Below are 25434 nucleotides of genomic sequence, written 5' to 3'. Positions count from 1 at the left end.
GTTTGAATTTATCTTCCCTATTTCTTTTTTCAAGACTACATCATCATTAATTATAGTTACCATGTTGCCTTATTTTCCTTAATGTAATTAGCTACCCTTCCACCAATATTTCCCCCATGCCCTCTTTCCCTTCCTGTTTCTTTTTCAGTTTGTCACTCTTTCTTACTAAATAAAAAGGCCTCATACTACATTTTTCCTCTTAAAATATATCCACAGAAATTCATAGAGAACATTATTTCTTACAGCATTTTGTGGATTTTTATAATTTTTTAAAACATTCTTCAAGGTATGAGCATTGTTTCCAGTGTTTTACAATTACAAACAAAACTGCAACGTGTGTGTGTGGTTTTATATGTTGTTAAAAGTATATCTTCAGGTAAATTCCTAGGATTTCTGGGTAAAAAGGTGTTGTGGGTTGGATTTGAGGTCTTTTCCAAAAAGCGCATATATTTGGCAATGCTGGAATATTGAGAGGTGAAGTGGTTACGTTATGAGTTTAAACTCATCAGTGCATCAATCCATTTGATGGATTAATAATTTGCATGTATTACTGGGTGTTAAGATTAGACAGGAGGCCATGCTGCAGGAAGTAGGTCACTAGAGTAATGATCTTAAATTATATCTCCTGGCTTCTTCCTCCCTCCTTTCCTCTCTCTCTCTCTCTCTCTTCTTTCCCAGCTTTCATGAGCCGAGAACAGCCTTCCTCCACTATGCTCTTCCACCATGATGTTTCTGCCTTGGAGCCAGTTGATTGTAGGCTGAACCTCTGAAACTGTGAACCTCCAAAATAAACTTTTCATCCTCTAAGTTGTTCTTGTGGGGTATTTTGGTCACAGTGAAGAAAAACCAACTAATACAAAAGGCAAGTATATATACAGTTTGGTTGTACTAACTTGTTTGCAAAATTTCTTTCCCAAAGCATTGCACCAGCTTGTATGTGTACTATCATGTGTGAAATAACTTGCTTCCTCAATGTCTTACCAATAGAATGTATGCCAATCTAATTGGTGAAAATTGGTATCTCAGAATTGCTTGAATTTATATTTCCCTGAGTTTGAATTATTATCCACTCATATCTTCCCCCCATTTTCTATTACATTTTTAGTCATTTTGTTATACATTAGGAGTATTTTATCTTTATCTGTGTTGCAAATCTTTTTTTAAAAAAAAACAAGTTTATAGTTGTCTTTGGCTTTTGGGGAAACTTTACAAATACTTGCATAGCTCCCTTTTTTACATTTAGATTCCAAATACACTTGAATTTACTGTATAGAATGAGTCTGGTATATAATTTTTTTCCAAATTGCTAACTAGTTGTCCTGGCATATTTATTATAAAAGTTCATCTTTTCCCCAAATGACTTGAAATGCCAACCTTATCATATCCAGATTTTCATAGGTACTTGGATCTATTTCTTATCTGTTTTATTCCACTATCCTATCATGGTGTTTTAATTATTGCAGCTTTATAATATATTTTAATATTTGGCAAGTCTATTTCTCTTTGTTTTTATTTGTTTTAGGATTTTCCTACATATTCTTGCATATTTCTTTTTCTCTGTAAATTTTAATAAAATCTGGTTTGATTCCATAAAACTTTGGTTGATCTTTTATTGAGATTATGCTATGTTAATTTAGGGAAGTTAATATTTTTATGATGCTGAGTCATTTTATACAAGAACACAGTTCCCAAGAACACTTTCATTATTGCAAAAGCATGGATTATTATAACATCCATTTATAAAATACTAAAACACTTAACATGTCAGTTACTATGCTGACAACTATAGAGATATATTGGTGAGCATGACAGTTTCAGATTTTTATATAAATTACAGATAAATAAAAGCACATATGTGTCTCAATTAAAGTTAAAATACACATGTCAAAGTTAACTAAGTCTTTTTGTCTGTGATGTTTAATTCAGTGAAGGCTCACTATGGTTCCATTTTTATGTTCATACTTTCCTAAATAAACATCTTTACATTGAAAAGCCTTGTTTTGAAATAGGACAGAACCAATATCTTTGTGAGTTTCTGGAGCTTCAACAACATTGGAACTACTGTGGGACCTACCTAGGCCATTCATAATGGCATCGCAATGATCAGTTTAACCCAGCCAACAAAATGCTTAGATGAATTTACGTAAGTGCTTTGTCTGTGCCTCACTCATTACCGGAGCTCTGATGGAGGAAACTAATAAGCAGAAAAGTCTGGTGCCATTAAATATTCTCAAGACTCAATCTCAAACAGACCCTCAACTTCCCCTTGGCCTGCTTTTATATTTCTTTGGTCAGCCACATTTTCACTTCCATAAAGACTTCTTCAAATTCTTTTCACTGTCTTCAAACTTCCCTTATCATTGCTCTTGTTCTGAGCAGATGTCCCACCTCCACGACAGAAAGAAAGCAGAAGTCATAGTGTGGGGACTCCCTCAACTTCCCCCTGTCAACTTTGTGCAAGGACTTCAAGAACTTGAACTTACGATCTCTTCATTCCAGTCTGTTATGGTGAAGGAGATATATTATTATTGTCATGGTCCAGGTTCATCCCTTAGCTTACTTCTGGTCCTCAATTCTTTTTTAACTTTTTTACTCTTAATTCAGCTTTATGCCTTCGAGTGTCTATTTTTTTGTTTTCTATCGTTGGCCTTTCTTTTTACTCTTCTCCTTTTCAAAACCTATATACATATTGAGTTGTAACATTAAAAGCAAAATTCTTTTTACTTTCTGGCAATGGCTACATTTCTTTCCTCTCCTTCAATCTAATTTCTCAAGTCATAAGTCTGGGATTTTGTGAGGAAAAATAGAGATAATTAATATGGATGCATAAGTGCACACAGAGAAATAAACAAGCTTGAAGAAAACATGGGATAGCTGCAGACCACCACAGTGTACCTGGGCTTTGGGGCCAGGTTTAACCCAAGGGGTTGGGTGCCACAGCTGAAGCACAAGATATGCTTGCCTAGACTTGGTGAACTGTGTAATATAAACAATGTGGTCTTGGCAAGGATCTTCCTTTATTTGGAAATATGAAATAACTAAAGTTACCTTACAATGTTGTTTTGAGGATAAAAAATTGATAGATATAAAATCATTATATCATGATATATGTCTAATATTATGTCTTATATTTCTAATCACAATTATTTTGTCATATGGGCAGGCTTGCTCCACCAACTATAGAAACATACGTATTCAAAATTTTCTTTGATCTATAACTTTGACTAGTGCTTTAGACAGAGCATTCACTCATTCACTTTTTCACTCAGAAAAAGTGTATCAGAAACTTTGGTAGGCATTGAGGATACAAAGAAGAAAATGAAATTCTGTGATGGCTAATATTTTGAGGACTGATCTCACAGTCTTAAGACTGTCAAGGCTTAAGCATGCAATTATAGTGCTGTGTGATAGGGGCACTGATTGACAAGCAGAGAGTATTTAGGGAGTTCGAAGAAGGAAGCATGTGGTTTGGTGTGAAGTATATTGAAGATGTCTTCCTGGTTCAGGTGAAGCTGGAGCTGATTATTAAGGAGGGTAGGTATTAACAGAGAGGAGGCCCACAGTGAAAACTGCAGTTTCTCTCTCCACATAGTTTAACTTAAAGGCACTGAAAGTACCTGCTTTATTTATCTAAAAAAAAATTATTGTCCTAAAAAGATACTTGAAGCCCATTGGCCTATTTGAATATGTAAAGAACAAGGTACTACATGATGATACAAGAATAAAGCAAATATTTCTTCACTAGGAGTGGAACCTAGCAGGAATTGCTGTAGGCAGAGTGACACAATATATTTTAAGATACCTGGTGGCTGGGAGCCCAGGTAGGACTAGTACCAATGATGAAATTCCCTATAATGTCACCATGATCCAGGATTTTGCTCCTTGGCTTTGAATGGTACAGGAAGTTGATAGGTAGTAAGAAATGGCTAATCTCTCTCTCTCTCTCTCTCTCTCTCTCTCTCTCTCTTCCTCCCAGCCCCGCTTCTGTGATGGCTAATATTTTGAGGACTGATCAGTTTAAAAATAGGAGATGAGCTTTAGAGATGTAGCACGCTGGCAGAGTGCTTGCCTAACATGTGTGAGGCCCAGGTGTGAGTTCAATTCCCAGCACCACAAAACCAACCAACCAACCAACCAATCAAAAGCAAGAAATGAGTTTATATAAGTTTCAGTGCATTCACTTATAATAACTATAAAATTTATGCAAGGTCCTTGTCACCGATGCCAATCCGATAACCAGGGCACAGTTTTGAGAAAAAGGAAAAAGGCTTATTGCTTTGCTAGCGAAAGGAAAAACACAGGGAACTCCTGGCCCAGAGGCTGTGACTCTGTCCATCAGCAGGCTTTTAAAGAGGTGATTCAAAGGCTACATTCCACATGTTCTCTGTTGAAATTGTAATTCGCTCATTAATATGGGAGATAATAATTTCTGAGATCTTCTGGTGCCATCCCCAAGTCTGAATTACTTTGATCCTGTGGTGGTATGCTCAAGGACAGATAATTATGCCTAGGATGGGGAAGAAAGGTAGTCCTGTTTCTCCCCGAGATTAGGCAGGGGAAGAGATATGGGAGGAAGAGAGAGAGAGAAACATGTTCATTTTAAAAATAAGTTGTAATGGCATAGCATCGAGGGCTATACCCAAAGCATAAAGTAGACCACTGTTACATCCTAATTGGTATATTAGCTACACATAGGTGTGTTTAATAGAGCCTTGGGATCCTGAAACCAGAACAAAAGGAGTTAGCAGCTTTCTGGTTCAGACAAGGATCTGAGCAACTGAGGCTCAATTTCCTGCTGTGATTCTTCAAAATCTCAATCTATGTGATTTTAGAAGCTTCAGAATTCTCATTATTGTGGTTAACTGAAAGATGAGAACTGAAATCAAGGGTAGGTCTTAGTCTAATAAGCATCTAATGAGAATACATTCTGGAATAGATACAAGTAATACTTGCTGAGGCAGCTAAGACCGTGTTAAGTCATCTGGGGAAAGAAATTAGCGTGAGAATATGCAACTGCCAAAATGCTAACGCAGCACATGCTGTGGAGGCAGGATAACTCTGGAGGTTTGAGAGCTAGTTTCATTAAGATAAATTAAGAGGATTATGTACGTTATTCATTTGTGTAAAATAGTCCCATGTATATACATAGGAAAAGCTATGAAATTGTATACAAAATATCCAGTGGTTTTTCCTCTTAAGGACAGCACAGGTGTTTCTGATTTTTTTTTTCTTTTCTCTCTCTCTCTCTCTCTCTCTCTCTCTCTCTCTCTCTCTCTCTCTCTCTCTCTCTCTCTCTCTCTTAACTAGGGATTGAATCCCAGCAGTGCTTAACCACTGAGCTACATCCCCACCACTGAGCTACATCCCCAGCCCTTTTTACATTTTACTTAGAGACAGGGTTTTGCTAAATTGCTTAGGGCCTTGCTAAATTGCTGAGGCTGGCTTTGAACTCTCAATTCTCCTGCCTCAGCTGCCGAGCTGCTGGGATTACAGGAGTGAGCCACTGCACCTGGCCTGATTTTCTTTTTGCTCCATCTGTGACTTCAAATTTTCATGTAATTAAGAATGTGCCAGTTATATAATTAAGATAAAGTTAGGGAAAATTAACATCAGAGGAAAAAAGACTAAATGCCACCCACATACACTAGAATAACTATTAGCAATTTAGTCTGAATGATTGTTGGACATGAAAAGTTAAGATTGATAGAAAATACTCTGGGGCAGAGCAGAAGAAGGGACACTTTAGAGGAGTATAGGAAGAGCAAAGATACTTTACAGAAAAATTTATTTTCAGTTTGTACTTAAAATAGGAAGAAGCTATTTTTAATAGTTCAAATGCCCCTCCCGTTGCTATTGCCAGCCTTGAAAATATTTATACCCGAAAAATCTTTATGAAAATTGAGCATGTTCTAGGTTATAAATGATATCTACTACCTCCAGAGATTGACTACATGTAGATCATAATGCGATTAAATCAGAATAAATAGCAAAAATGTAACTAATTCCTCCCCAAAACATTTTAAAATAAAAAGTCTGCACATCTAAAAAATTCATAGATGATAGAAGAAATCAAAAGCAAATTTAACATACTTGGAACTCAGTGATACTGAAAATACTGCTTCTCGTAACTTGCGGAATACGGCCATTCATTATCTATACATAAGTTTCCCTCAGGGAAGTTGTAGAGAGGACCTGCCAAGGTGTGCCACATATTTTATTTAGACCTTATCATTTGTATTTTCTACATTATTTATAGAAATATATAATAGTATACACTATTATAATTCTGTTAAATGAAAAATGAAGTTGCATTGGCTAATTAAAGAATGATAGTTTTGAATTTCTGTGGAAGTTCTATTACAATTGTGTGACTATTAGGTTTTCATTGGATCTCAGAATGGGATAAATGAATCCTGTCTTAGGACTCACTTTTTTTTTGGTGGGTGTAGGGGGTAACCGGAGGTTAAACTCAGGGGCACTCGACCAGTGAACCACATTCTTCCCAGCCCTAATTTGTATTTTATTTAGAGACAGGGTCTAACTTGAATTGCTTAGCATCTTGCTTTTGCTGAGGCTGGCTTTGAACTCCTGATCCTCCTGCCTCAGCCTCTGGGATTACAGGCATGCACCACCACGCCAGGCCAGGACTCACTTTTAATGAGTTTAAAAGTTGCTATGGTTCAAATATTTTTGTCCCTTCCAATACTTGTGAACTTAATCCCTTAAGTTCACAAGTATTGGAAGTGTTGGGAGGTGGGGTTTTTTAAGTCTTCAACTCCTTAAATGAATTAATGCCACTATAAAAGGGGCTTGTGGGATTTATTCCACTGTCAGGGAGTGAATTCTCTTTCTTCTATTTTTCTGCCATGTAAGGAGGAAGAACAGTATTTCTCCACTCTGGAAGATGCAGCATTTAGGCCATATTGGAAGCAGAGATCTGTCCATTATCAAACACCAAAACCTGCCAATACCTTGATCTTGTTTTTTTTTTTTCAGCCTCCAGGACTATGATAAATAAATTTCTGTTCTTTATAATTATTACTCAGTTTCAGCCAGGCACGGTGATCCCAGTGCCTAGGGAGGCTGAGGCAGGAGGATCATGAGTTCAAAGCAAGCCTCAGCTTCAGTATCTTAGCAGGATCATAAGCAACTCAGTGAGACCCTGTCTCTAAATAAATGCAAAAAGGGCTGGGGATGTGGCTCGATGGTTAAGTGCCTCTAGGTTCAACCCCCAGTACAAAAATAAATAAATAACTAACTCAGTTTCTGGTATTCTGTTATAGCAGCATAAGATGGACTAAGACAGAAATCTATCTAGTAGGAGTAAGGCTTGTGTCCTGGATATATTCCAGTCTTTCTTAACTAGGTTTCTTGCTGGGTTTCTGTTTGCGACTAAAAGGCTCAGGGGTTAATCCAGTTGAACTGGGCTGACTGGGCTGTGCAAAATAACCACACAAAAGAGACACAAATACCTTTTTCTTTGGGGTCACTGTGACGGCTCCTCTGACCTTAAGGGTCCACAGGAAGAGAGAGAGCGAGAGCACGCGCTGACCCCTTTTATTGAGGAGAAGCTATTCAAATGAGGCAAGGGGTCAGGTTTCAGGGGGCTGAGTCTATCTTCATGATGTCCACTGTCAGCAGGTTGACTGACACCTGGGTAGGCCACACCCAAGGGCACAGTAAGAGAAGGGGACACACACAAGGCACTTCCATGGAAGATTCTATCCTAAACAGGGCAAGGGGTTATATTACAAAGGAACAGGTGAGCATAGCTTCACCCATGGGGCTGTAGCAAGACACACCCATGCAGGAGACACCGACCCTCGAACCCAAGAAGGGTGGGGAAAGCTCTGCCATATTTCTGTGCCTGAGCGCCTCAGCACCCAGCTGGGGAGTGTGACTCAGTCACATGTAAGGTTGGTCTCCCTCAGTTTCTTAAGAAGATTACACTCCAAAGCCTCAAAGCATCCTTTCTATGTAATGAGTTCTCTTTCATTCATCAAAAACGGGTTAGATGGGGAGTTTGAGAAAATAGTCGCTAAAATAATTTGCTGCATTCTGTGGTTTAGATGAGGCACCCAAGTTTTAAAAAGTTGTGAGACACTCCCTGCGCAGACCCTTCTGCGTTCCATATCTGAGCTCAGCCCAAAGGGATCCTTATCTCTGTAAAGTAGGTGACCATGTGATCAGGCAGAGCTATGTGAGAAGCCCAAATTCTGGGCTGATGGGGCATGTGCTTGAGAGACGCGGCCTTACGTGCATGTTTTAGTTCTAAATCTACATCGACACTCTTGATATCATTTCTATCTGTTGAACACTTTGGTGTGTGTATTCAACCATTGCTAATTCATTTATTCATCCTTCAAAAAATATTTAACAAACACTTTGGTTTCCTACCATGTGATCAGGGTCCTACATGATACCAAAAAGCTTCTTCCAAAAGCTCATAGTCATGTTCAATGTCATCTCTGCAGAGGTAGTTCCACCTCGTGACTTCTCTGTTCCACTAGGTGTATCACATTCTTTCACTTATGTAAATGCAAAACCTTTGAGTTTTATTTGACTTTACCCGTTTCCTTATACCCTAGTGATAGTCAGTCACTAAATTCTATTTCCTATTTGGATTTTCAAATATACATTGCTGCCATAATACGTTTGAAGCTTCTCATACCTGGCTTCCTTCTAATTGGTGTTAAAATGAGAAGAAACTTTTATTCTCTAACCATTCTATTGGAATGCTGTTTTCAGGTTATCTTCCTAAACGACAAGACTTCAGTGTGTGACTTGGATTATGACCTATCGTGACTTCATAATAAACAGACCAAATCCATAAATCTGGAATTGAAGACCTCCCCAAATTTGACCTCAGCTTTCCCTTTCATTATCAAGCGCCACTATGCACCTCTATTCATTCTGTCCCAGTTTCCAACCTGCTCCTTCTTCAGTCTTCCTCATAGTAAATGGTAGCTCCGTTGGCCCAGCTGTCTGAGCCAAATACCTGAGGGTAGTCTTGGCATCTTTCTTTTTTCTTTCTTTTTTTTTTTTTATTGTTGGCATCTTTCATCTCCACATCTTAACTGTCAGATCTATTCATTCTGCCTTCAAAACACCCAGAATCTGACCACTGTTATCACAACAATGGGCGGACACTGGGCTAAATCACAATGGCTCCGGCTTGAATCACTGTAAGAGTGTCCTAAGTGGTGTCACATTCTCTGCTCCTGAGCTGTGTAAATGATGGGGTCGTCTGGGTTCTCTGGAGAAGCTGCAAGAGGCTCTGGTGCAATTCCACTTTTATGTCTGTACTTCTGTAAGCCACAAGATATTATTTATTAATAGAGAAATGAAGAACTGAAAGGGATAGCTCATGGTTTTTGTAGCAAAAGGAAACAGCAAGTCACCAGTGTGTCTAAACATTAAACACATCTGAGTCAGGACACGGATTTCTTCATCATGAACTCCATCTACCCTAGAGTTGGGTTAATCTGTTACATGACCTGACATTGGAATAATCTACACAGTGGCCAACTGCTATTGTTTAAAGGTGAAAGATAAGATGTTTTAAAAACTGGAGTTAGATTGTGTGGTATCTGTGTATATGTAAGAACCTGCATATTTTATAAAAGAACAGAAAAAAGATAACAGCATTTTTAGCAAACATGAAAACATTAATGCTATTGCTACAAACAAATACAAAACCATTCTCAAAGAGAATTCTCGACTGGAAAATATTCTATTTCTATACTGCTTAATTCATCACCACTATGAGAACAAGGACGTTTTCAGAACACATCATTCAAAAGTAGGCCTGCCATGTTCTGGTCGAATAAAAATTCATGGGACTGAGGCACAAAAAGAACAACTCCCACATCACTTTTGTCATTGTTGTTCTTTTTTTAGTCACAAAATAAAACCTGTATGATCATTGAAAAGATGCTGCCAGGAAGACAGGAATACTTCATTTGTGCAATAAGTAAAGTTATGAAAAATAATTTATATGATTTAATTTTTATTTCTATAATTATTTTGTACACATAGGAAATATTTAATATTTAAATAATTTTTTTATTTGGACATTTTACAAAATACAATCATCCCTAACTTCATGGAAAATATATTTTATTTTTTCTGTAATAATAAGCTGAGTAATAAATGCATCTGGTAAAAAAAAATATACAGTTAGCATTTACAATGAGAAGCAAGTCACCTGACCTAATCGCTTCTCTTTCCCATTCCTCTGGGGTTGTCCCTTTCTTTTATTCATGCTTTGAGTGCTTTGCCATGAATTGAAACAATATGCTTCTATTATTTTTTCTTGTTGTATCGGCATAGAAATTATCTGACCTATTTCCTGCTATTGGATGAAGAGTAAGCTCACTTGCAATACATTACATCTTATTATCTCTCCTCTTCCATTATGCATGGTATCCCTGCTATTCAATGAAGAATGAGTATACTTGTAAATAAAAAGTGGTTCTCTTTTCTTTCTGTCTTTCTTTTTTCTTTTTTCTTTTTTTGGTACTGGGGATTGAACCCATTGGCACTCTATGACCAGCCTTTTTAGTTTTTGAAACAGAGTCTCACTAAGTTGCTAAGGCTGGTATCAATACATCCCATTTTATTCTCTTTCCTCTTCCGTTATCAATGGTATCAGTCCTTCCTTTGGTCATTTCCATAACTTCAAACACATTTCATTTCTTAATCCTATCTTCTCAGCAAGTGGTGTGTGCACACAAAAAGGTTTTTCTCTCTTTCTCAAAAATCAACATGATTTTTTTTTTAAATCAACATGATTCGTAGTGATATTTCTGATCTCATCCAGTTTTATAGTTAATTCCAGCATTCCCTCTTTGCTTATTTATAACTTTTTCTCTATAATAATAAATCTGTTGCTTATATCTAAAATATATTTATCAACTTGTAATTTCAGAATTTTAAACTCATGCTTTTCTGTGGAACATTAGATTAGAGCTTGTACCGTGCTTTTTTATTTTTCTTTTTTGGTACTGGGGATTGAATCCAATGGTGTTCTACCACCAGCCTTTTTAGTTTTTGAGAAAAGAGTCTCATAAATTGCTAAGGCTGGTATCAAGCTTGTGATTCTTCTGCCTCAGCCTCCTGAGTTGCTCTGAGATTACAGGTGTATACCACCATGCCACGCTTGTACATGTTTTTTTTTTTTTAAATAAAACCTTATAATACCCAAATATTATTTTGGAATAATATTATTTGGAAAACATTATTTTCCAAAGTTAGCTCCTTTTTCCATCACTTTCTTCATATAATAAAGCTACATTCTTTCACCACAGTCTGCATTCCATCTTATGTTCCATCCACATTTGGTTGTTTTGTGATTACGGTAAAAGTCTTCCTTTGTGGTATATACTTTGAAGGGAGAGACTTTTGTGACCCTTTCCCAGATCAGATTCTAGAAGATAAGGATAATTTCTCCTAACCATAAAACCTGAAAAATGATTAAGAATCCAGTTAGAACTGGCCACCATGGGCCAACATAGAGTTGTCATGTCGTGAGGACTTGAAAATATAATATCACCTTTCTGTCAGTCAAAAGTCAAGAGGTGGACCTGGGAGGGACTCTCCGGAAACTTCTCTGGGGTCCCCAATAAAATTGAAGGTGGGGCTGGAGATATAGCTCAGTTGGTAGGGTGCTTGCCTCACATGCACAAGGCCTGGGGTTCAATCTCCAGCACTGGGCGCGCACACACACACACACACACACACACACACACACACACACACACACACCAAAAAAAGAAAAATAATAGGAGTGCAGGAGAGACACATTGTTCCTCTCTCCTCTGAGGGGACCCACTCTCTCCCTTGATATATTGTCCCCTTTCCTTTTCCTATCCCTTCAATAAACTCATTCCTGACATGTCTCTAAAATCTTTCAGACTTGATTGCAAGAACTGGGGTTTGAAGGGGCAAGGGCTTTTCAGAAGGCCCCAGCTTTGAAACACATTCACCTGTTAAACAAAAATCTCAGTTGTTTACAGTTTTGGTTCTTATGAATGAAGATGATATAAACATTCAAGAATATGAATTATATTTGTATAACCATAGTTTCCAACTTACTTGATAATTAGATAGGAGTGATCTTATTGGGTCCTGTGGCAACTGTATGTTTAACTTACTATTTTTTAATCCTGCCAAACTAGTTTCCAAAGTTTTTGTAGCATTTTAAATGCCTGTCAACAATCTATGCTCTGTATCCTTATCAGCACTTGATACTGTTAATTTTGTATCGTGGCTCTTTTAAGAAATGTGCATTGTTATCTCATTGTGACTTTCTTTAATAACATCTTACTACTGACTGATGTGTTGAATGTTTTTACCTAAGCCGGTTTGCATTTATGTATCTCCTTTGGTGAAGCATCAAAAAACAAAAATAAAAATCTATGGTTTCTAAGTCTGTAATATTCAATAGATAATCCAAATCAAGGAGGGTAAACCCAGAAGTAATTTTAGAGCAGATGTTTGTTTTACCTTTACACATTCTCATTTCTTTGTATAGATCCAGGTTTCTATCTAGTATTAAATTCCTTCTGCCTAAAGATCATCATTTATCATTTATTGTACAGTAGATCCACTAGCAATAAATTCTCACTTCTTTTTTTTTCTCTTCATTTTGAAATATATGTTTTGCTGGACATAGAATTCCATTTTTTTCCATTAGTATATGAAGATGTTATTCCATTGTCTTTTACACACACACACACACACACACACACATATATACATTTTTTGGGGGGGTGGAAACAGGGTCTTACTAAGTTGCCCAGACTGGCCTCAAACTTCAAGTCCTCCTGCCTCAGCTCCAGCATAGCTGGGATCACAGGTCTGCACTGCCATACCCAGGGATTCTTAATATTTGTTCTTCATGTACAATGTGTCTTTTCATCAACCTCTGACTGCTTTCATAACTTTTTCTTTGTTTTATTCCCCCAGCAGTTTGAATATAATGTGCTTGACAGTGGTTTTGTGTACTTATCCTGCCTGGAGTTCTCTGAGGTTCTTGGGTCTGTGGTTTGGCATCATTACATTAGGCAAATTATCAGCCATTATTCCTTCAAATATTTTTTTCTGCATTGTTCTGTCTTCTGGGATTCTGACTACATAGATGTGACACCTTTTGATATTGTCCCACAGCCCTCAGCAGCCTTGCTTGGCTTTATTCACTTTTTTTATCTCTTGTTAGCTTGCATAATTTCTTTAGTCTTATCTTCATGTGCATTGATCCTTTCATTAACTGTGTGAAGTCTGCTGATAAGCCTATTAAAGTTATCCTTCATCTCTGGTTAGTATGTTTTTATTTGTAGGAATTTCATTTGTTTTTTTTTTCCTGTTGTTTTCAATTCTATGCTAAAATTGCCCATTTTAACTTGTACAATGTTTACTTTTTCCTTTACAGCTTTTGACAATAGTTATCTAAAATTTGCTATCAGATAATTTTGATATTCATGTTTTATCTGTGACTGGTTTGAGAGTGTAAATAGGGGCTCTGGAGTTGTAGCTCAGTGGTAGAGGGTTTGCCTAGCCTGTGTGAGGCACTGGGTTCGATCCTTAGCACCACATAAAAATAAATAAATAAATAAAATAAAGGCATTGTGTCCATGTACTATATATATATATATATTTTTTTTTTAAAGTGTGTAAATAGATCCTCTTACTTTCTCAGTCAATCCATAGTTTTCTTGTCCTTCCCTGAAAAAGGAGTGTTTCCCAATTTGAGGGCAGAGCTCTGGAGCAGAGCTGTCCAATAATTAGTCATGACTAGTGATAAGTGACCTCAAGCACTTTTAATGTAGCTAGTTTGAATTAAGTGTAAAATATACACTGCTTTTAAAGACACCATAAAAAGAATAAAGGTATCTAAATAATTCTATACTGAGATGACAATGTTTTAAATACACTGGTTTAATGAAATACACTATTAGAATAATTTACCTATTTATTTTGACTTTTTAAAAGTACGAGAGTTAACATTTGAATCACACATGTGTAAGAAAACCTAAACAAATGATGAGACATATCATGCTCATGGACTGGATGACTCAGCATAGAGATGCCAGATCTCTCCACACTGATACATTGGTTTGATACAAATGATATCAATCTCCTAGCAATTTATTATAGCCATAGACAAGCTTATTCTAAAAATTTACATAGAAAGAAAAAGAAACTCTACTAGCTAAAAATTTTGGGAAAAGAAACAATAATATGGGAAAAAGCACTCCACCTAATTTTAACATTTATTATAGAGCAACAAGTAATTAAAATTATGTGGCATTAGAGAAGACATAGACACGTAAGTCAATGGCATAAAAAGTATCATCACTGTTGTAGGGCCAACTGATTTTGATAAAGCTCCAAAAATGATTCATTCTGTGGATTTGTTGGACATCACACAGGTTTTCCCTTCTTTTGCTGGGTGGAACAAAGTGAAACCCTCTGTTGTAATGTTGTCCCAGTCTGGAGTCCGTAACCAATCTGCCTTCCTCTTTCCACCTTTTGAATTCTACCTTGATTATTTCTATATTTCATCACGGGTCTCTAGTTGTAGTTAGAGGGGAAGAGAAGGGAGAAATTAATGTACATCATCTCATCTGGACCAAAAACTTTTCATCTTTCTATAAATGTATTAGCCTTTCAGAATTAAAAGATAAGAAATGGTTCCCATTATTTTTCCAGTGGACTACACTGAATGGCTCCACTGAATGGTTAATGTAACTCATAGCTGAGCCCTTTAAATTGCAGTATCTCTGTTGCTATGGTGACCAGGGCCTTCTCACCCTTCCTTTCTTTGCTTTATACTGGCATCTCCTTCCAGTAGAATGTTATGTTGTAGACCTAAAAATGATATGTCATCATAGTTTTTCTTCCGCATGGCCTAGATCTGGTCACCTCAGTTCAGAGATTAACAGACAAACCTTTCAGAATAATTAACTTTTGAAGGATTTTTTTTTTTTTTTTTTTTTTTTTTTTTTTTTGCTCTGAGGTCTGAGGAAGTAATGCGGATTTGAGGTTCCTCTCTTGTTTTATTCCAAAGGTCAGTTTTTGAACAGGTATGCATTAGATTTTATAGTTGAAATTTCTGAGCATTTTTTGGTGGTTGTTCCTTTGGAGTTTTCTCTTTTACAAATTATTTCCATTGATTTTCAAAGTATTACAAGGAAGGAAAATAGGACAAAACTTATTTTTCTCATTTTGTTTCCAGGTTAGTGGTTCTTTTTAGCTCTTGCAGGACAGAAATCAAACATGGTTAACAAAGAGAGGGTTGATGAGAATTATTTGCTGCACTGATTAATATAGCGATCCCATAGTCAGAGAACCAAGGAGATAAGGGGTAAAGAGCATATAAATGTTTGGGGGTTAGAAAATAATATATTCATAAACTATGTTGCATTTTGTCATTGTGCCTGTACTAATGTGCACACAAAAAATGTGTCTAAAATTGTGTAAAGTCTTCCTGCTGGTCATTGTGAGAAACATGCTTACCTGTCCAAACCCAAAGAATGGGCTAAGAGGTGTGGAAAAAGCAAGGATTTTTACTTTAATGACAGTCTTGTAAGAGCATGTGTCTAGGGGAGCAGGCACCCTCATACGGGGTACAACCAGCATGCTATCCTCTAGAGCATGAGATCCTTCCCCTGTATCCTCATTGACTGAGTACTATGAGGTGTACAGTCTTCCTGAATAAATGTCTCCTAAGTTATACTGTCTCCTATCTGGTTAAAGTTGTCCCCAACTCCCTTTGTTCTCTTGGGGCGGGGGAGCCCCCTGGAATCAATTGCTTTTGGATTGAGTGCCTTTGGGCACATATACAATTTATTTCTGTTGGTCAGATTGGTGCTCTTCCTTCACAGTCAAGGGGCTGTGAATTTTTACACCCTGTGTTAACTGCTTGTAACTTTTCATTCTGTTCTCCCCTCCAGCTGCCTTTCTAACATCCCAAGTCATTTTACATTTAAAGCTAAATATTGCATTTTGAAAATACACAGCATGTCTTTTAGCATTTAAATGCGTTTCAATGAGCATCGGTTGCTTTGGGGTAAATGGCTGTGATTGTTGTTAGATCTGCTTAGTCAGGGACTGGGGTTGTGGCTCAGAGGTAGAGCACTCGCCACGCACGTGTGATGCTCTGGGTTCCATCCTCGGCCCCACATAAAAATAAATGAATAAAATAAATATATTGTGTCCAATTACAACTAGAAAATAAATATTTTTTTAAAAACCTGCTTAGGCAGTTTCCGTGCTTTCTCTTCTTTTGTCCTAAACAATAGCTGTAGTTGGGGAAGGTCTTCCTGCCACTAATCTCAAGCACAGAGCATGCCATTCTTTTTTTTTTTTTTTAGCAGTCACTAACTTAAACTTTAACCCTATACTCCTGCCTCAATATACACTCTTTATTTACTTTTTTGATACTGGATATCTGGCATTAAACAAATGAAACACATGTCTAATTGATTTAGTATCATTATTACTTTAATATTTTAAAGTCAGACCTTGCATGTTTTTAAGAATAGCATATATAACCAAATATATGAAGATTGATTGTAGTATCCATGCCTTCCTCTTGAATTTATTTCTTGTATTCACAGAGTACTTCTTTTATTCTTCTTTCTTTTTTTTTTTTGCAATTTTTAAAAAATATATTTTTAAAAGATGGGAAGCCTTTTTTATACATTTATTTATTTTTATGCAGTGCAGAAAATCAAACCCTGGGTCTCACACATGCTAGGTAAGTGCTCTTACCACTGAGCTATAACCCCAGCCCTTATTCTTCTTTCAGGTAGAGTTTATGTGTGGTAAACTTTCTGAGCTCTTGCATATGTGAAGAGAATTCTGGATTAATAACTATGTTTCTTCAGAAATATGAAGCTATTGATTAATTTTCTTTTAACATCTAGTATTCTTGCTGAAACATCTAGTGTTGATCTAATTCTTATTGCTTTGAAATATTTTTCTTTGTCTAGAAACCCTTAGGCTCTTCTATAGTTTCTCCATAAGTACTTATGTCTGTTTTGTTTTTAAATCCACCTCTAGGTGGTGTATTCTTTTCACTTCTGAGCATTTTTCCCCCTATAATTTGTCCATTCCTTCTGTTTATAATCTCTGCTTTCCCTCCTAGAACTCAAGGTATTCAACACTGAAACATCCTGATCTACGTTACATATCTTATAACACACACACATACACACACACACTCATCATGCCTCAATTAATGAAGGGATTACATTTTGAAAAACATCAGGTGCTTTAGAGATTATTACTTTTTTTTTTTTTTTTTTTTAGAAAAAAGCAGAGTAGGCATTGGACCCCTGCCTGGGTGCCATTCTTAGGTCACTGGCATTACTTGTATTACATGTCCATATTGCTAAATGGGACAACCCAAGGCAAGGTCTCTGTTTAAAGGTTAAAATCCCCTTGCATGCAGCAGGTGAAACTTCCCTGGCAGGTTTTCACCCTTGAGCAACAGCTAGCTTTGTCATGCTTCATTGAGGGAGCATTTAGTCAGTTTTCAGCAAGCAGAAGATAATAGTTGGCACGTTCCAGGAAAACAGGTAGAAACCCAGACCTAGACTCAGGAACTTCAAAACTTTTATTCTTACCTAACATCTAGCATATTTTCTGCAAAAATTTTGAGATAAGGGGTTTAAATGGAGATAAGATATCTAAATGGAGATGAGATAGCTCAAATGCAGTTGGGACCAGTTTTAAAAATCCACAAATAAAACAATAAAACAAACATGAAATACATAAAATAAGAACAAAAATCTCAAGTTTTAGATAGTACATGTCTTCCTCTTTTCCAGATGGATGCTCCTTGGAACAACTGTTGGGATAAGTCCAGAGCAAAATGCAGTGATTTCACCGAGAGCACACATCTGATTCATGGAAGAAAGTCTGTGCTCCAGCAGGGCAGCCAGGCTAAGTATTTTCAGTGTCACTGAGGTCTCAGGAAAATGCAAGCCTCAGGACACTTGAGGCTGCTGCCTAAGTGCAGCTGGATTTGGTGCGTGTAAGTCCTTAAACTTTCATTAGTCTAAAAATAGGTGTTCTCCTGGTCCGTGTTCAGTTGCAGGTATTCCAGAGTGCCTTTCTTATAGCTGGCCACCCGTGTTGGTTTTCGGCTTTTTATTCCTGCAGCCTGTCTTTTCTGTAAAGAGTTGAGGATCATGTCTGAAAATTCTTCTTGCAAACGCTGTTGATTCTCCCTGGAAAGAGGGTGGGGAGAGAAAAATGAAACATCTTAGCAATTCACAGAGCATATTCCCCAGCTCCAGAATCATCAGTTCAGTTCCCCAGTTACTCCGTGAATGTCTATTCTGTGCCAGATGTAGAAAGCTCCAAGAATGCAGAATGATCCTGACCTTTGATGAGCTTGAAGGACTGCCATCCCTGCAATGCTTATAGAATAAGCAGAATATATTCTACAGCAGGCAGGGCGTTCTACTGCAATTTCAAAATGAATCAACATGCTGCTAGAATTTGGAAGAATAGTCAGAAGATCTAGGTTTCCATATACCACTGTATGCTACAGAGGAAGGGGAAAGGAGGCCAAGGAGGCCATCCAACCCTCACAATACATTGGTCCCACATATACCTGTGGATATGGGTATTGTTTGGGGAGAGCTCAGGATGGTAGAGGGCTTCAAGAATGGACCTGGGGCGCTGCTAGTAAGGAACCAGGTTTCCTAAGTTCTGGGGAAGATCTGGGTTATCTTGGCATCTCTAGCCATGTGCCCTCTCTCTGATGGCATCTAGGCGTCTGCAAGACAGGGATTATTCTCTGCTCTAGCAAAAGCCACAGCAATAACCCTACGACGGATTGCTGCAATGTCTACCAATATGCGACTGAACTTGAATCACCTTTTAGAGAACTGAAACCTGCTATTTAGACCTTTGGCCTTCTCATCTCAGGGTGAACACAGACTCCATGTGAAGATGCAGAACCATGGTTGTGGGGCAGAGGAGGGTCCTGTTTTCATCAGATGACTAGCAGAAAGATGAGACAGGAGGAGGAGGAATGCTGAGAGCTTCTTGTCTCCAGCATGTTCTACTCTTGTAAGAGCCAGACATGCATGAAGTGAGCTCCAAACTGCTTTTTGTTCTTTCAAGCAAGTCTGGAACACAGCACTGGCTTTGCCATACCTCATGGCAGGGACATTTAGTCAATTTTTCAGCAAGCATGAAATGATGGCTGGCACATTTCAGGAAAATGATGTAATAGGTAGAAACACATACCCATACTAAAGAAACTTCTATTTTTTATTCTTACCTAATATATGGCATGTTTTCTGCAAATATTATGAGCTAAGTATACTTTAATGGGGACAGGTATTTAAAATACAACTGGGACAGTTAAAAAAAAAAAACCCAAAAAACCTCTCATTTGTACAGAAGGAAAAAAGAGCCAGTAAACAAAATCTCAAGTTTTAGACAGTATATCCCTTCCTCCTCTTTTCCAGGTGGACACTCCCTGGAACAACTGTTGGGATAAGTCCAGAGTAAAATGCAGTGATTTCACTGAGAGCACACATCTGATTCATGGAAGAAAGCCTATGCTCCAGCCAGGGCACCCAGGCTAAGTATTTTTCAGTGTTGTTGAAGTCTCAGGAAAATGCAGGTCTCAGGACACTCAGTTCTAGCAGCTGGAGAAGGGAGGGTTCTCATGTGTTTAGCCCCCTGCCTCATACTCAACGCATCATTGCCACTTGCAAGGCACTTGCCCCAACTGACTTGAATGGCTGTAAGGAGCACAGCTTACAAGGCTCAAACCTCCAACTCCCCTATCCCTCCCGGTCACACCCAGAAACTTACACAGTTGGTGGGGTTGGCAGGTTGTATTTATGGTCCTTCATCCCAGTCAGCCAGTAGGTGATCTCTGTTCCTTTTCCCTAGGGAGACAGAAGAGGTGAGTCCAATGGATGCCAATAAGACAGTTCCGCTCTAGCCCGCTGTTCTACTGTTTCCAAGAGGCATCTTACGTCCACATTTCTCATCAATGCTTATATTTAAGCGCATAGCACATGCCTTTATGATTTGTGTTATCTCTAGATAAATTTTTATTTCCAAATTCCTTTAAAAAATAAATCTCTGACTAAATAGGTTTTTTTCCCATAAGATATTTGAAAATATCACTATAGCTACATTTCAATAACTCTAATTTAAAAAAAAATTCATCTGTGATTCTGCTGCACCAACAAACCCAACCAGTTTTCATTGCCTACATTTTCTTTCTTTTCCTTTTTTTTTGGGGGGGGGGGCGGGGGCGTGCTGGAGATTGAACCCAGTGGTGTTCTACCTCTGAGTTTCAGCCCTTTTTATTTTGAGATAGGGTCTCACTAAGTTACTGAGGCTAGCCTCAAACTTAAAATCTCATGCCTGAGCCTCCCAAGTAGCTGGGATTACAAACATATGCCACCATGCCCAGCTGTCTTACATTTTTATTTTAGCACCTTTTGCAATAAAGTTTTGTCACAAGACTTTTGTTACTTTACCTAAATTAAATGTGTAAATTATAAACACATATTCACCATAATAAGCACTCCTTGAGTGACATTTGTTTGGCTCATCTGGGGACTATGAAATAAACATAACCTTATTAGAAACTGTTTTTGCTAAAGCTTATACTCAAAAAGGAGAATAGATGGCTGTGAGTGTGTGTGTGTGTGTGTGTGTGTGTGTGTGTGTTCACTTTTAAAAATAGTGGCCGGTTGACTGTGTTTAGACTGCAGTAATCTATAATCTATAAGTCACTTCTATTTTCAGAGGAATGCTCTTATGTAGAAAATATATTGTCCATTTATGGGCTGAAAATGTAGCCAAGTAGCAAATGCCAAGCATTTGCAAGGCCATGGGTTCAATTCTCCACACCCAAAAAACAAACAAACAAACAAACAAACAAAAAAACCTGTAAAATGTGTTTATGGAGGACTCAAAAACTGAGTGTGATGTTAGGACACCTTTACATACAAGGAGGCTTTTGTAAGTGAAGCCTGGAGATCAGGGCATTGTGGCTACTGGAGACAGAAAACTGTTGATAGCTGGCTTTAGACCAGTTGTGAAAAGATTGTAATTTTCAAAGAGCAGACTGAGAGCCAGTTGGAGACAGTTGGTGGCTTTGGAGGGCAGCTGTTTTGTTTTTTTGTTTTGTTTTAGGGGCACTCCGCTGCAGAGCTACATCTCTAGCCCTATTTTGTATTTTATTTAGAGACAGGGTCTCACTGAGATGCTTAGCGTCTGGCTTTTGCTGAGGCTGGCTTTGAACCCGTGATCCTCCATCCTCATCCCCTCCCCGATCCCCAGCCTCTGGGATTACTGGGGTGCACCACCGCCCTGGCAAGGGTAGCTGTTTTTGATGTGAGGAACAGCATGGGGAATTTAAAGCTGTAATTGTCAAACTTCAGTGTGATCACAAACATTTGCAATACTTGTAAGATTTCTGATCTATACCATGGAGTCTCAGTAGGCCTGGTGGGTGTACAAGTCAGGAGTAATGGGCCATACTTTGCAATCTGTTGGTCCAGAGTTTCAGAATAATAAAAGAAACTGACAAGAGAGGTGACCTGAGACATAGCATCTTGCCATTAGAGTAGGAAATTGGGGCTTTTGACTTAAACAAGTCCTGAACAGAAGAAGCTCTTGGGTTTGGAGGAATAACTGAGGACAAACCTTGTACATATGTAGAGGAAATAGCAGTGTTGTACAACATATTGGTCATAGACCTAAGGGCCTTTCTGAACAGAGGAAAGTTCTGATGCTCACATGTAGGTTTCTCCTACAGGGATGGTGGCATATCTTTGTGAGGCATATAGAAAAGGAGTCTTCATCCCTGTGCTTCTTGACCTTCTTGGCCAAGTCTCGCAGAAGATGGCCCAGATGTGTGCGACAAATTGTCTCTGTGGATTCCTTACCTTTAAGTAGGTCTCTCCTCTCACTTCATACAGGAACTGGCAATCGGTTCTCTTCAAGGTGGCTATAGTGGAGCTACTCATATGAATCCTATAGGCTGGAAATGCAAAAGAGACAAATGAAAGCTCATGGGTTTTGACAGCTATGATATGCCACATTTGTTTCCCCTTGATTTATGCTATCACAAACACCTGAAGCAAATATCCTAAATTGAGGAGAAACAAAGATAGCTTTTTAAATGAAAGTACCCTTAAAAATAACGCCAGTGAGCTGGGCACTTATAATCCCAGCAGCTCAGGAGCATGAGCTCAGGAGGTTCACATGTTCAAGCCAGGTTAGCAATTTAGTGAGGCCCTAAGGCAACCAGCAAGACACTGTCTCAAAATAAAATGTAAAAAAGGGATCGGGGTGTGGCTTAAGCACCCTGGGTTCCATCCCTGGTACCAATAAATAAATAAATAACATCAGTGAGATAAGAAATATTATCACACATGATAAGGAAAAAAGGCTAATGGTTTTCAGGATCCAGAGTGATGGCACTCCTTGGGTTTTGTCCTCTGATTCTCACTCTGGCTCAGGGTGGTAGCCTCCAGGACCAGGTTCTGGATCAGACTTTTAGTGCCAAGCTTAGGAGTTAGAATTTGCTTTGGGTTCCTGTGAAAAAATTCTAGTGCACAGCTAAAGTGCTGGTGGCAAGATGAAAATCCAGGGTCTTGATTTTCTCAAATTTTCTTCTTCTGGACAACAGTGATCCTCTGAAAAACAAGCAGTGAGGCACTCCCTGCTCCATTATTGACTACTGTCTTTCTCACTATGGTGCCTAACAGCCACACCACAAACAGTATCAGTAGGAAGAATGATGGAAAGCCCAGGTGTACACCTACCACAGGCCAGAGCATTACTAAATGCTTAAAATACATCATTCCGAGTTCTCCCAGCAAGGTTAGGGTATTATCCTCAATTTACATCTTCATCTTTCAGAGTCCTAGAAAGATCGGGTACATTTCCCTCCAACTTACGCTGATAGTAATTAGCATAGTTATGATTTTAACCTAAGTCTGTATGACTCTTATTCTTTTCTTTATACTCTGATTTTTCCAGCATATGCTAGTATCAGATTGTCAGCTGACTACCAAACTACTATCCTGCCTCCTGTGTTTTTGTCAGCTCTTATCTACCAGTGCTTTTTTCTTCTACTATATATTTCCATTATTATCATTATCTCCAATATTATTGAGCAACTACTGCATGCAGCACCCTGTGCCTTTATTTTGGTAGGGCAAATATAATATATATCTTAGCATATAACAAACACCAAGACTCTTTCCTTTACTAAAATGAATTCCTAGAAAAACCAGATAAAAGAGAAATGGGAATTCAAAGCAGTGTGTATAGTCCATATATAGCCCATAGGAGTTTTTTTTTTAACTTCCATAGATCTATGCTAAATTTCATGACTATTCCAGGTAGAGCATGGTTGAATTAATTGAAGGTGGATAAAAAATATAGAAAATTAAAAACTGAGCAGTAATAGAAGAATAAGATAATTATCAGTAAATGGTAACAACAAAAGCAAATACAGAAAGGACCAGATTGACACAGGCTCACATTCTGTTGCTGTGCAGGATCATCCTGCATTTCCCCAGTACTTTGTGTCTGCTTATTGTGCATGCAATCCCACAATTGCCTTCCTCTGCAAGAAAGCATCTTTGTCCTCTAAAAAAAACAATCTCCATTCTTACGAAGGCCAGTGGATTCCATCCTAGAGGCTGTGTTGACGGTGTCCCCAAACAGGCAATAACGAGGCATCTTGATTCCCACAACTCCAGCAGCACAAGGACCTGAAAGGAAGAACAGGAAGCTAGAGGTGGAGGCAATGGAAAGTGCAGAGTGGAGTGGAGATGAAGGAGCCTCTTCTCAGGGTCACAATGTCAAACACATCATGTCGTGGGGAAATGGCAGAGCGTGTGATGTGCTTAGTGATTTTTTGCTTTAAATGAATACACCCAGGAAGGATATGCTTTCAGAAAATATTTTGCTGTGTGAAGCACTGTTGCATTGACTCAGAACAAGAAGGCACCCAGAGATCCAGGTCACAAAAGCGGCAAGTCTTTCTTAATATTTTAAATAGAAGGGTGAAGGTGATCCCATGGCTTGCTGACTGTCCCAAACCACTCAGTCCTGCACCCTGGACTGCTGGAGGGCACTGGTGGTTCAATGGCCCAAGTTCGTTTTATTTTTATTTTAGGGGGTGGTATTTCTGGGATTGGAGGTATAGTGATGGAAGACCAGAAGACAGGGATTGGGAATAATTTTCCCTAAGCAATTCAGGTTTGATGCAAAACAAAACAAAAACTGATTAAAAAAAACAAAACAATAACGGAAAATGTACAGCAGGAAAGATCTGTGATCTGGCTGAGGCCCAGGAGTTCCCTCATATAAATATGGAAACATGATATTTGGCTCTGGTCATGATGGGGAAACCACAGCTATATTCCTGATAGGGAATATATAGGTATATATATATTCCTGATAGGGAATATATAGGTATTCCCCTATACCACTGGATAGGGGAAGGCTGTGGCAGAAGGACACTTAACAAGCAGAACAAAAGCCAAGGCAAGACAGCATTGAGGCATATTAATCATGTATTTGTGTGGGCTACCTGAAAGCAAGGAGTTAAAGATTTTAGAAGCTAAAGATTAACTTGAAAACTGCAAAGCTGGGTTTTTGGTAGAGGTAATCATTAATTTTCTAGTTGACAGTAGTTTTTGATCTATTTGAGTTTCCTGATAGATTTATTTTACCCCTGTGTTTATGAACACACATAGAAAGAAAGAAAGAAAGAAAGAAAGAAAGAAAGAAAGAAAGAAAGAAAGAAAGAAAGAAAAATTTTCAAAATACCAGATCTTCCCCAGGATCCTTAGCCTTTCACTGTCAGGTTTGATGTAAAACAAAAGAAAAACCGATTAAAAAAAAATAACGAAAAATGTGTAACAAGAAAGGTTTAGCAGAAGCAGTTTTTGATCAGATCTCTGAGTTCCCCAGCCGTACCAGGCTGTGCACTAGGACTGGTAGGTCTGTTTGCAAGTGACTTCTTACTTCAACAACAGACTGATAAGGCCGTGGAAGGCCTAAAATAGCAAAATTCCTGCTGATACTGTTTCTTGTTCTCAGTTATTAATACTTAACTTTGCAACTGTTCAATTTCCTGAGCCTAAACCCTTCCAGGCATATGTGCCTAATAGCTGCTCTCATGCCAGCCCAGTATGGCAGTACCCTCGTGGTTAGCTCAGACATTGAGCAGGTCACAGGTAAGGCCTCCACCCTCCTTGATGTCAATAAATCAAGCCTGCTGCTAACCCCTCCTCCAGGTTTGACGATTTGTGATGGGACAGAAAGGAGATAGTTCACTCACTGCCTGGGTGGTCTGGCAGATGCCAGGAGTTCCCTCATATAAATATGGAAACATGACAGTTGGCTCTGGACATGATT

At 38.3% G+C, this 25434-nt stretch overlaps 1 protein-coding gene across 1 annotated transcript in view; it reads right to left on the bottom strand.

Moving 5' to 3' along the window:
• Nucleotides 1–17605: 17605 nt before the first annotated feature.
• The window catches only part of Gucy2c (guanylate cyclase 2C), a 68101-nt gene continuing 60272 nt past the window's right edge, over nt 17606–25434 (bottom strand). Inside the window, exons 24-27 of the mRNA XM_078015199.1 lie at nt 23682–23780; nt 21942–22036; nt 19846–19922; nt 17606–18239 (exon numbers count right to left, since the gene is read on the bottom strand). Of these exons, the coding sequence (XP_077871325.1) occupies nt 18068–18239; nt 19846–19922; nt 21942–22036; nt 23682–23780 (443 nt within the window). The 3' untranslated portion in view covers nt 17606–18067. The remainder of the gene's footprint in view (nt 18240–19845; nt 19923–21941; nt 22037–23681; nt 23781–25434) is intronic.

The sequence above is a fragment of the Ictidomys tridecemlineatus genome, chromosome 6, assembly GCF_052094955.1.
Source record: "Ictidomys tridecemlineatus isolate mIctTri1 chromosome 6, mIctTri1.hap1, whole genome shotgun sequence".
Taxonomy (NCBI): domain Eukaryota; kingdom Metazoa; phylum Chordata; class Mammalia; order Rodentia; family Sciuridae; genus Ictidomys; species Ictidomys tridecemlineatus.
This window is presented reverse-complemented; position numbering and strand designations above follow the sequence as displayed.